We start from the raw sequence: 13,772 nt of genomic DNA on the forward strand, positions 1-13,772 counted from the left end.
CGCATGCGCGGAAGCGGCCCCCTCACTGACTGACTGACCGCTGCGCCTTCTGGGAGTTGTAGTGCGGGAGCCGAGGTACCGCCCCCGCCCACCCACCCACCCACCACCTTCCCCAAACCGCGTGTGCGTACTCTCGCGATCTTTGGTCCGGGGTGTGATGACCCTGAACCCAGAGGTCGGTTGTTGGGTTGTATGTGTGTGTGCTTGATTAACCACAATGGGAAACCGATGCTGTATATCCTGCAAATCACAGAGTATCAAGTTTTAAGTAATGAATTCTTTTAGATGGCGGTTTCACACTAATCTGGAGAAAGTTAATTGCCTGTTCTCTGTAATAAATTCCTGTAGACGTTTAGAAATGTTCAGACACCCCCCCTCCACCCCCCACCCCAAGGCCTGATGGAAACGGGTTTCCCGGGTGCAAGCAGAGCTGTAGATGAGACACCGGGCACCCCGTCCTCACACACGCACTAACACCCTTCTCATGACCCCTCATCGTGCTGCATAATATGGTCGAGGTTTTCCTGATGCTCTTTACTGAGTGCCAAAGTTAGCCTCAGTCCCATCCCAAACCGGATTTCAATCTCGATTTTTTTTTTTTCCCATAGGAATCTCTTTTGTCTTAACTATGAGCTCCCCCAGGGTCCAGATGGCTTGAGTTGTGAGTCCCATCAACTGCAGAGCTAGTCCATCAACAGCTTTGTTGGACTCCTTGCTCCCACGAATATTGGAGGGTAAGTGATAAGAGAGCCAATGACTGAATAAAATATGCAATATTTAGTGACAGTAGCCTTTCCCTGTCACTGAGGCTAGTAGCCTCCAGCAGGGGAGTTCTGACCACTGCCATTTTCACCTGCTTCCACAAGACCCAGGTCTCATTTCCGTAACTGTGTTATCTGTAAGTTCCCATAGGGTCCAGCATTGTCATGACTTCATCCTTGGAAAAGACATCTATATAGAAAAGGGCTCCCAAAGAATATCCCTTAAAAAAAAAAGTGCTGTTTTTTTGATTGCCGGATCCAGACAGGAGAAAGAAGAGATTTGCCATTTCATTTACTTTCTCTTCTGCTGTATTTTTCTCCTAGGAAAACACAAAAAGTCCAAATATATATTTATATATTAAAGAGGGACAGGGGGACTAGAACACCTGATGCTGGCGCTGTGAACTACTGGGACGAGACACTTAGCGTTTTGTTGTCAAGCACCAGTGATTTTCTGTTCCTCCAGAGGAATCCCAACAAGCAGCTTGTTTCACGGGTCTCAAGGGAACGACAATTAAATAACCCTCACAACTATCAACTGTCATTTCCCAAACTGCCACAGAATCTTCTAGGTCCAACATTCTGTCATTTCTGAGACGGGATCATCTTTCAAAACATTCTACTTGCTGTTTGAATAGTAGTAGCAAGGCTAACCATTCCTCAGGAAGCACTCTATTTCCGGGGCTTTGATTTCATCAGTGCCTAGAGCAAAGCCTTTGGCTGAGACAAGGGAGTCCAAGGCTGGGGAGAGTCTCAGGTCCAACTCACAATTACAAATGGGGCTCCTATTCTAATAGGTAGCAGCCCGCAGCTTTGCCTGATTCTCATAAACCTGAAGAGCCAGCAAGGAGATACTACTGGCCCCTGTACTGAAAGTGGTGTAATTGGATCACAAATTGGAAGACTTTCTTCTCTGACTGATGTGTTTGAATCAAAGATGAAAAACACTCAGTGTGAGTCTACCTTGGCCAACACAAAATACTTAGAGAATTCTCAGGCCTACTCCCAGCTGTGGAGGCACCTTTCCCATCCTTCTTCTTTACAGGGAGTAAAAATCCTCCTGAGTATGGTGATAGCATTTCCTGAAAGACTAGAATGAATTTTACAACAGGAAAGACGTGACTAAGAGAAGGGAGAGGGAAGGAAAGAAAATAGAGTTTTGTTTAAAAAAGAAAAAACGGAAGAAGAAATTAAGGCTCCAGGCATTCTAAAGACTGACAAAATGTAAGGATCTATTTACTGTGTTTTGCAATGACAAAAAAAAAAAAAAAAAAAAAAAAAAATCTCCATTTTGGTTTGACCTGTTTTTGCTGCGTCTAATGGAATGTAATTGTTCCCAACATACTCCAAAAGGTAAAAACATTTTTTTCGTCCTTTCCCCTATGTAAAAATAGGGATTCTCACAGTGGCTTTAATCATGATGTTACACGTAATCATGCAATAATGGTGTTTGGTAACAGTATTTAGAAATAATCCATGCAGCCAAAAGCTCACAGGCAGAGAAAGGGTTTATCTGGAAGCAAAGACCACTTAAAGATATTTCCTAGAGGTGTTTTTCTCAGTAACCTATGTGCTTAAAATGAGTACATTGTTGTTCTAGAGTTAGAAGGTAGGACAAAACAGAAGGCAAGATATTAAGTTTTTAAAAAATAATATATATCTTTGCTAACATTTTCAAGGGTTTAGCCAAATCTTTATTTTCTACTTCTTCACTTTACTTTTAATATTGCCTATTTCTTTTTTTTTTTTTCCTCTTATTTACAATTACAGGCAAACAACTCTTTTTCTAAGCTTTACTTCCTTATTTTATTTCCTGGATTTCTACCTTAAAGTATTTGAAAAGTTCATACCAATTAGTCTGTTTTACTTAACTAAAGTGAGACTCCCTATGCCTTTATCTTCTTAATTTCCAATTCAAAGTACATTGCATTTTAAAAATACATTTTGATCTGCTGTAATATGTCATATCTATGGCTTCTTCTTAAGTCACCTCCTATGAATAATTTTATTGATTTCTGCTAGGTTTTAGTTCTTTTATTAAAGATACTAAGATGAAGAAAGACTTCAGTAACTACTGATTGAAATGTCTCTTCTGGGAATCAGAGTACTTCACTTTGTCTTCAACAAATTCTCAAAATTTATAGACACTCTGGAACCTTTCTGCTATAGGAAGAAGCTATTCCTCCTTTTAAGATGGATGAAAAATGAATGGAATATAGCTACAAGATGAATAAATAGTCCAGTTATTTTCGGGTACCTATTAAAATGACACAATCTGAATGATTTTTTCCCCCAATTCAATGGATAGCAGTGAGTACATATTTAAATAATTTTACTTATTATCTTGGGAGTATAGATAGTATATCTACTTATTAGAAAATTTTAGTTTTGTTTCCAAACCATGTATAGAAATGAGAGTTTAGAAAACAGTTATTAATTTGTGAAATACTTAATACTTTTAACTATGAAATTATGAACTAGCTTATGACCCAGAGTCAATCGGAACATTAAAAGATTTAAAAAAAAAAGAACATTAAAAGATAAAATATTTTATTTTTACTAGTCTATTTGGTTAATATACTTGAATTGAGGAAGAGAAATACTATACAGAAATTACTAGGGTAGGCTAGCCTACCGTTACATGTGAGGTCATTTATGATGAGCACACAATGGATTAGGTAACAATGAGGAAAATTCTGGAAGTTTGAGTTTGTGTGCTTACTAGCAACCACTTTCAACATTTCTGCAAAGCTAGAGAAGGTATCTTGTAATTTAAATTTCTTTAAGAATTATCTATTGTGTGATATACTGTCAACAGGAGGTCAGTTTTAAAGGAATACTACTGATAGCCTGAAAGACTGTGGAAAAGAAATTCTTTTTCCCCCTTACACTCTGATAGTTCTTCTATTTGCATTCCTGCAATTCTTATATTAAAAAAAAACATTGGATTAGCAGCAAGAGAGTTGAAAATGGCAGAAGTTGGGAATGACTGCTATTTCTTTTTTAATTCCACATGCATAAAGGTAAATATTGTACAATTTATGGTACTTCACATGCTTAAGCTTTTTAGTAGAATGAGGGAAGATATGGCAATAATTTGTATTGCTGAGTCAAAATTTACTATTTTCCTGCAAAATACTTTACATATTTAAAATCTGAAGTAAAGGCTTATCATGTATTTTTGACATATTGAATCTCTGAGGAAATTAAAATTATGATTTGTTTGAAACTACATATAGGTTCCAGTTAATGGATTTTTTTTTATCTTTGTGTGGCACTTTTGCCTATGTTATGGCTCCTTGAGACATATTTTAATACTGAAACATATTGAAACATTATATGATACATCATATTGTTATAGTTAATGTGATTCCAATCATGTAGATTCAAAAAGTTAAATTCAGCTCACTATCAAGTTTGGTTTAATAAATCTAATTGATTCCCTATTTGAAATTCATTAACCTGTTACTGAATTTTCCCGTCAAACAGTCTAACAGCAAATATTTGATAACATGGAAAAAGGAAAAGAAATATTATAAACAAATTAGCCAAGTATGAATTCAAGTTTATAAGGTTAACTGGGGAACAAAAAAGAAAAACCTTTAAGAGAGTAGGATTAATGGATCTCAATGAAACGAAATAAATGTAGCAATTTGGAGATTCATGTTCATGCCTGAATGAAAGATACAATGTGTCTGATTTAAAGTGTTTTATCTCTGCTAGGAAACCTGAAGGGAGTCAGCCTCTTTGACCATGAGAATTTGATCCACTTACTTACCTGTCCCTTTATGATTAAACCTAGAGATGATAAGTAATGATAGAATTTATATTCCACGTGTGCAGAGTTTTGTCTGTTTCACAGCTGTATCTCAAAAGTACCTACCACAGGCTGGTAAATTATCAATAAATAATTAAATGAATACATAATAATAGCATCTGCAATAATTTTTACAGCACATAATTTTTACAATCTCTGAGGAGGGCATCTTATCTGTGAGGATACTGAAGCACAGACAGGGTAAAGAGTGAATTAACTTTGTAACTATGGACAGGTAACAGAACCAAGAGTTCAAATATTGGTTTATCTAGCCCTGTCCCCTATCTTGTACTACAACATCCACAGATCCACTTTTAAAAGGGGAAAATTGTGAAGACAGGCATAAGAGGGTGAGAAAGGTAAGAAAAAAATATGGAACATGTCAAAACAGAACTTCATGGATTATTTTTATTGTATGTCACGTACCTCTCTGTCAAAAAGACAATGACCTGCAGTTTTTCCAAGTGTGGGCCTATGTGTTAAAGAGAATTTAAAAAAAAAAGAAGTAATAGCAGCCTATTAAAATAAACCACATTTACTTTTGTTGATAAATAAAGGTATATAAAGATGGGGCTGTGCATGTATAGATGTATTGGCACAATTGTTTATCTTTGTAGACCAAGGGCATAAAGAATACACATTTTTTTTGTTTTTTTTAGAATTTTTATTTTTATTTTTTTAATAAATTTATTTTTTATTGGTGTTCAATTTTTCAACATACAGAATAACACCCAGTGCTCATCCCGTCAAGTGCCCACCTCAGTGCCTGCCACCCAGTCACCCCCAACCCTTGCCCACCTTCCCTTCCACCACCCCTAGTTTCTTTCCCAGAGTTAGGAGTCTTTCATGTTCTATCTTCCTTTCTGATATTTCCCACTCATTTTTTCTCCTTTCCCCTTTATTCCCTTTCACTATTTTTTATATTCCCCAAATGAATGAGACCATATAATGTTTGTCCTTCTCTGATTGACTTATTTCACTCAGCATAATACCCTCCAGTTCCATCCACGTTGAAGCAAATGGTGGGTATTTGTCGTTTCTAATGGCTGAGTAATATTCCATTGTATACATAAACCACATCTTCTTTATCCATTCATCTTTCGATGGACACCGAGGCTCCTTCCACAGTTTGGCTATTGTGGACATTGCTGCTAGAAACATCAGGGTGCAGGTGTCCCAGTGTTTCATTGCATCTGAATTTTTGGGGTAAATCCCCAACAGTGCAATTGCTGGGTCGTAGGGCAGTTCTATTTTTAACTCTTTGAGGAACCTCCACACAGTTTTCCAGAGTGGCTGCACCACTTCACATTCCCACCAACAGTGGAAGAGGGTTCCCTTTTCTCCACATCCTCTCCAACATTTGTGGTTTCCTGCCTTGTTAATGTTCCCCATTCTCACTGGTGTGAGGTGGTATCTCATTGTGGTTTTGATTTGTATTTCCCTGATGGCAAGTGATGCAGAGCATTTTCTCATGTGCATGTTGGCCATGTCTATGTCTTCCTCTGTGAGATTTCTGTTCATGTCTTTTGCCCATTTCATGATTGGATTGTTTGTTTCTTTGGTGTTGAGTTTAAGAAGTTCTTTATAGATCTTGGAAACTAGCCCTTTATCTGATACGTCATTTGCAACTATCTTCTCCCATTCTGTAGGTTGCTTTTAGTTTTGTTGACTGTATCCTTTGCTGTGCAGAAGCTTCTTATCTTGATGAAGTCCCAATAGTTCATTTTTGCTTTTGTTTCTTTTGCCTTCATGGATGTATCTTGCAAGAAGTTACTGTGGCCGACTTCAAAAAGGATGTTGCCTGTGTTCTCCTAAGAATACACATTTAATGTAGCATAGTGAGCTAATTACTTAGAACTCCACAATAATATGAACTTTAAGCTCTGTTCACTTTCCCTATAAAAACACACTTAACAGTATCTCCATAGACTAAGAAAACATTATCTAATAAATATTAATAGAGATAATCTCTACCATTTGATTATGACCTGCGATTCTTAAAAGAAAACAAAACAAAAAAACTGACTTTTTCCAGAAAGAGAAATTAAATTGTTTCATCAATGGATTGTGATCAAAAGCATTCCTGTTCTCATATGTTTATTCTTAGTGAATCATACAGATTAACTGATACCAAAGAGTAGCATTTTATTGGTGACTTGTGGCCATGTTGTACTATTCAATCATTAGGTTACATTGCCAATCTCTCACTAAAATTAAACAAATTTACTAAAATTTAGACTTATGACCTTATTTTGTAGCATTTTTTTGTGATTCTAAGTTGATCTAGTCATATTTTCTTTAATTAGCAACCTACTGTTGTTGAACATTAATGTTGGTATGTTCAATTTTCTATAGTGTTGTTTTTTTTTTTCTTACAGGGTTCCCAGTGCCGATTCCGACACTGTGAAGAGGCTCTTGGCAGTGACACTGTGTGCTCATTATGGAGAGAGGGAAAATGTTTAGATCCACTTTGCAGATTTAGACACATGGAAATGCAGGTAGAATTACTTGCCATCATCATGTTTGTTAAAAACCTCTCCCTTAGATAATATTGAACTCTACTCTTACAACACAATAGTGGAAAAAAATGATTCTTTCTTCCACTACTTAATTTTAGGCATTTTGCATGCTACTTATAAAATTCTTATAAAAAGGGAGGAGTATATTTTAGAAATACCTATTGTGTCTTTTAAATAGCAGAGTCTATAAATACTAAAACTCAGGAAACATAGATGATCCTAAATCAGTAACTGAGATAGTTTTGTCACACTGTGTTGTATTATAGTGCATTGTATTTATTTTGAATATGGCATTTGATCATTACGTTTCCTTCACCTCTTTTGTCTAGCAAAACTGCAGCATTTCATGCTTCTGGGAAACTCAGCCTCTTGGTTGTGTGAAGATCAGTTGTATCTTTTATCACAGCAAACCTCGCAATATCAATGGATTATTTTTGCCACCAAGCAGCAGTGAGTATATGTTTTAAATCACGTGGACTTAACATATTATAATGTGGTTTTGGAGTACTAGCATACAATGATACAAAATGGCAAAATGAAAATGGCATAATAGCCAATGGATGTTTTGGGATGATTCTATGAAGAATCATGAGATAAAGCTTAGAATGAGCCATAAAGTAGCTAACCAGATGAAGTGAAAAAAGAGCAAGTTAAACTTTCTCTGTGCATATCTAAAGTGGACTTTATTCATCTATACATGAACTGGCTACTGACCTCACTAGGTAGAAGGAAAATTATGTCTCAGCAAACCTTTGTACAGCTGGAGCCAAGCTTACAGGTCATGCCTCACTGTTGCTCCCTGGGAGTGTTCAGAAATCTATCTTATAGATTGGGAAAGCAAGGGCATGCCCTGAGCTGCACACTTCAGCTTCTAGAACAGCAGCTATATATGTGGTTCTTTCTAAGCTTCAGTTGTGGAGAAATGCAATCCCATTGCTGGAAAAAAAAAAAAGAAAGAAAGAAAGAAAAGCTGTGGCACAATTCAGTCTTCCTAGATGATACTGAGATTCTACTTTTTGATGAACCTGAGCCTGAGTTCTGGGAAGGGGATACAGAGGACACCATACCCTAAAACAGTGAATGTCAAAGATCTTGCTTAAGAAGTTGGGACTGTCAGGTTTCCCTTGTGTTGTAGCTATATCACTCTTCTGTTCTGGCCCTTGTGTTTCTCACAATGGAATCATTCTAGAAATGAGCTTATCAGTCCTTTAGGATGTGAAAAATTGGCTTCAGATAATCTTTTGGCAAATGGTAAAAGATAGGTCCACTCGTTATATTCTTCTGGAAAACTCTGACCTTGTGGCATTCATCATATATACAATATCTTGATCACTGATTTTCTTCCTCACTAGACTGTAAACATGAAGATGGAGATCATAACTAGTTTCCTTACCAACACTCTCTGCAGTGTCTGGAGCACAGATGCTTAGTAAATTTGGATGGCTAGATAGATGGATGGGGGGTGGATAGATAACTACTGACACTACTGGGGTCCTCCTGTAGTGAAAGTTATTGTACCTACTAACGGATCAACTTGGCTTCATTGCTTTACCTAGAGTGTAATTTTATTTCACTAGAACATTGTACTAAATTCCTTATAATCCCATCAATAGTTTGCTTTTAAATGTCTATGATAAAATTAACTATCTTTCAAACTAGTTCTTTTGGGACTAGAGGAAAACAGACTGCACCTCTGCACAAGAGAAGGGTGGAATATCTTTTTAACTGACAGTTGTTGGGCTTCCCATTGTTAGACCACCCTGGGCTAAATTTTGTAGGGATACATTTTATTACTCTAATTTTTAGACATAGAATGTGGTGGTCAAAGATTCCTTCTGGCTTTTCTAGAAGTCTTAATTTCTTCAGCAGGTATCAAGACTGAGCCCAACTCTTGGAGTCAGCTTTCTTCTCTCTCAATAGGGTCAAGACTAGATCCATGCCCTGGGACCAAACCCTAGGCATTGTCCCTCCATTGTAAGAGGGATACATGAGTTTCACAGGCTGCCAACATCCTGCTTTCTGACATCTCCTTTCCTCTATCTTATACAGCCAGCCCTGCGTCCCACACACTCTCATCATGTCCACTTACCTGATTTGAATTTGCCAGGACTAATTTCATTCTGCCCTTTTGTTGTTGTTATTTATGCCAGTTCATCTGACATCTGTTTTGAACAATAAAAACACTCTTGTGTGTTTCTCATTAGTTCTCACATTATTACCATACAACACTTCAGACACCAAATGGGTGGATTTTTTTTCCCACATCAATGATTTTTTCCAAGCAATTCTTTGCAACACCAGTTGGGTGTCCTACAATTCAGTTCTAACAGTACCAGGAGTTAGCACAGATCCCATGGGTTAAAGGCTCCCAAAAGACTCTCCTCACCACTACTTCAGATGTCAATCCAAAGTAGTAGGTCCCCAGGCTACTCAAACTTCTAACTTGGCTACAAATCAGAGGTTCTCATGAGCTTTCTCCTTGGATTCTATCATTTGCTAGAATGGCTCACAGAACTCAGGGAAATAGTAACTTACATTTACCAGTTTACTATATAATATAGGATATCATAAAAGATACAGATGAACAGCCAGATGAAGAGGTACATAAAGCAAGGTCTGCAAGGATCCAGAGCACAGGAGCTTGTGGAGTTGGGGTGTGCTGTCCTCCCAGTATGTGGATGTGTTCGCCAATTTGGAAGCTTTTCTAATCCTGTACTTTTGGAATTTTTATGAAAGCTTCATCATGTAGACATGATCGATTATTAGCTCAATATCCAGCCCCTCTCCCCTTCCTGGAGCATAGGGAGGAAGGTGCTTAAAGTTCCAAGCTTCTAACCATGGCTTGATCTTTCTGGTTCTTTCAGGAACCCACCTAAAGTCACCTCATTAGAACAAAAGACACTCTGATCATCCAGGAAATTCTGAGATTTGAGTTCTAGGTCAGAAACCAGAATCAAAAACCAAATATTGGAATGAAAGGTGCCCCCAGCACTCTTATTATTTAGGAAATTACAAAGCTTGTAGGAGCAGTGTGCTAGGAATTAGGGGCAGAGACCAACATATATAGTGTCTATTATTTCACAGCAGGGGATACCAGAAACCCCATTTCTCAAGTGACTCACTCCTACCTTTATTTATTTACTTATGATAGTCACACACAGAGAGAGAGAGAGAGAGAGAGGCAGAGACATAGGGAGAGGGAGAAGCAGGCTCCATGCACCGGGAGCCCAACGTGGGATTCGATCCCAGGTCCCCAGGATCACGCCCTGGGCCAAAGGCAGACGCTAAACCGCTGCACCACCCAGGGATCCCTCACGCCTACCTTTATTTGGCCCCTTTCATCCACCCTTCCCCAACTTTCCATTGTTAGCAGGATTCTTTCTCACCTTCCTCTTTGAACTTTCCCTTCATCTTCACAGATGTAAACATAATTCCGTCTATGGACCCTGCTTCTCCTGCAGCACTCTCTGAATGGTTGCTGTTTTTTCTCCCAGTTCTCAAATAGCATTTGACCTGGAGGTGAGGTAGAAGGTCCCCTTGGTCCTCTGCCAATTTCAAATTGTTCTCTGTCTCTGCTCCCTAAAACCATCCAGCTTGTATCTCATGCCAGTAGGTTATATCATTATTACCTCAGTGTTGCTGGGTTTTCTGTTTTCTGGGGTTTTTTTGTTTTGTTTTTTTGCCTCTCTTTACATCCACCCAGGTCCCTCTGGTTTTTCAAAAGTCTGCACTCCTGACTGCTTGTCCCTCTAACAGTACCCCTGTGTCAATTCTTGCTGATTTCAGTATATAAATATATGATGCCCGTCACCCTAGCCTCTCAGTTCCTTGAATTTACTTCCTCCACTGATCTTATCATCTCCATCTCAGTCACTCTTTCTTCATTGTATCCAAGTGCTAATTTTCACCCCCATCCCCACCCCATGATCTCAGTTACATGCATTTCACCCTATGACCTATTTTTCTATTTCAGTCCTTCTAGAATTCTGGTGTAAACAATACTTCAAATCCACTGGGATCTCCAATTCATTGATTGTGCCATCATTTCACAATCCTTCACCCCCTGGATATCATCCCCTGGTAATCTGCCCCTGTGTACCTTCACTGTACTTGCTTAGCAACCATAACACTGGTCAAACACAACTTGCCACCTACTCAGTGATTGAATTACAGCTTTGAGAAAACATATAAGTATGCTTTTTGGGTTAAGTTCATGAGCACAAACCTCAAATGAGACCTTAATTCTGACTACCAAAGACACTATGCATTATTCCCCCAGTTCTTCTATATTCTCCTAGACTATCATTTCATACCTTCCCCTTCTTGCAAACCTCCTACCTCTCCCACCTCAGGTGATGACCTTCTGTCTGACTGAACTGAGAAACTGTAACAAGGAGAACCTCTACAGATTTCCATCACTATACTCACCTATTAGAATGTGTACTTGCCTCTTCCGTACTCTTACCAAAGATGAGCTCCTATCTAAAGCCCATCTTTTGATTTCTTTTTTTTTATTAACTAGATGTTACCCACTCTAGTCTACTCAAGAATACCAATTCAACAGTTCTTTCCTCTGTCTTTTACATATTTTTCATGTTTATTGGATCATTCCTATCAGCATGAAAGCATGTATTTATTTCGCTTAACTATTAAAAAAGTTCTCCATTTTCTCATAAGTTACTACCCTATATTTTTCTTTCCTTTTGTAGCAGTTCTCCTCAAAATGGTTATCTATTCATGCTATTATTAGATCCTCCTCTCCTGTTCTCTCTTGATCCTGTGTAAATCAGACCTTTCAGCCCTTCTCCAGTGATATACAAAATGTTAAATCTAGTGGTCCCTTCTCAGTCTTACATAACTTGAACTATTAGCAACACTTGACACATTTGATTACCCCTTTTTCATTGATATAATTTGTATCTAAGTTCTAGGACATCATACCCCCCCCCTTTTTAATCCTACATACCTAGTGCTCTATTTTCACTCTCCCTTGTTGATTTTTCCTCAACTATTTACATGTGGAATGTTCTAGGAGTTAGTTTTTGGTTCCCTTTTCTTCTCTGTCTGCTCCTTTGGCAATCTCATCTCTCATATCCAATCCATACAGAAATCCTGTTAACTCTGTCTTATTATACCCAGAATCTGCATTCTCTCATCATCTCAGCTACTCCAACCCTGGGCCATGCCACTACCATCATCTTGTTCCTGGATATAGCAACAGCCTCTTAACTCTTCAACTCTTGTCCCTCTATGTCTGCTCAAAGCACAAGTCAGCAGATTGATACTCTTATACACAAATCAAATATCATACCTCCAAAGGCTTTTCATTTCATTCAGAGTAAAATCAGAGTCATAAAAAAGGCTTAAATAACTCTACTTAATCTGATACCCTGTTAACTCTCTTGAATTTATCATCCATAACTCTTGTTATGGATGCTCCTCTGCTTACTCTGTTCCAACTACCCTAGTTCCCTTGCTTTTCCCAGCCTTAGGGGCCTTGCATGAAATGCTCTCCTGTCATTACCTTCATGGTTAGCTCCTTTACCTCTTCAAGGCCTTACACAATTATCACCTTTTTTAATGACATCTAATTTGAACACACTACTCACTTCTTCCCTATACATTTCCAATCTTCCTGGCTTTGCTCTAATTTCTTTTTGCCATATTTTTCTTTTATTTTTTTCAGATACAATATATCTTACTTGTTTACTACATCTATTGTTTCTTGCCTGACTCTCCCCTATAGAATGAAAGTTCCATATGAGAAGGAATCTTTATTTTGTTCACTGATGAATCCCAAGGACCTAAAGGAAGAACATAATACTACTTTCCACATAGTGGCCAGTTTTATCCTTGGAAGTCCTGAGCAGTATGGATTTGTGTTAAGCAGGTGTGCTCTAGGAAAAAGGATTCAGTTTCCAGACAGGGAATTAACAAGCTCATTTGAGTTATGCATTGAACTACCACATCATCTGTGTTAGTTTTGAAAATATCGCAATACCTCAGAATGTATAATTTGATTTTCTGTAGACCTAATGTTGTCTACAGTATTTCCAGGAACATCTATCTACCAACGTTCACATTAACCCAAACTAGGACCATTAACTAGTCACCTTAGACAAAGATTACATTATCAGTTTATACTTTTATTAAAATCAACCCTTTTATGTTTCAGTAAATGCATGTGATTGATATATTCAAGGTGGGATTATGACAATTGTTTGAGAGCAAAATATAAGTATCAATTCACACATAGTACTGTGGACCTCATGTATAATTTTGTCCCTTAGGTTAAAATAAGATAAAATTTAGACATTTAAATGTGCAACTTGTAAGAATTTCTAGGACTTCTGCTTAAGAAATCGAGACTCATCATGAGTTGGAGCCACAGCAATGCTATCTAAGTCACCAGCTGTGCTCTTCCAGAATGAAGTGCTTTGCCAAAAGCAATTTTTCAATAGTGGATTTGCCATTGTGTGTTATCTTTAAGCACTAAGTGCAATTATCAAGAGTTCTACATTTTTTGTCTGAGAATATAAAACTGCCATTTAGTCTTTTTGCAATTTAAACTTTAACCTGCTAGCAATTAAAAGAAGTCTTGGACTCTTTAAAGAGACTTTATTTAAATGTTGCTAAACCAGGCGTTTAAAAAAGACATGTAATCCCTCTGGTGAC

At 37.8% G+C, this 13,772-nt stretch overlaps 1 protein-coding gene across 2 annotated transcripts in view; it reads left to right on the forward strand.

Moving 5' to 3' along the window:
• Window positions 1–7,064: 7,064 nt before the first annotated feature.
• The window catches only part of CUNH12orf50 (chromosome unknown C12orf50 homolog), a 34,287-nt gene continuing 27,579 nt past the window's right edge, over window positions 7,065–13,772 (forward strand). For both annotated transcript variants that reach the window (XM_055336657.1, XM_055336658.1), the window contains exons 1-2: window positions 7,065–7,076; window positions 7,427–7,547. In XM_055336657.1, the coding sequence (XP_055192632.1) occupies window positions 7,065–7,076; window positions 7,427–7,547 (133 nt within the window). The remainder of the gene's footprint in view (window positions 7,077–7,426; window positions 7,548–13,772) is intronic.

Source organism: Nyctereutes procyonoides, unplaced genomic scaffold (assembly GCF_905146905.1).
Source record: "Nyctereutes procyonoides isolate TBG_1078 unplaced genomic scaffold, NYPRO_anot_genome, whole genome shotgun sequence".
In the NCBI taxonomy this organism is placed as follows: domain Eukaryota; kingdom Metazoa; phylum Chordata; class Mammalia; order Carnivora; family Canidae; genus Nyctereutes; species Nyctereutes procyonoides.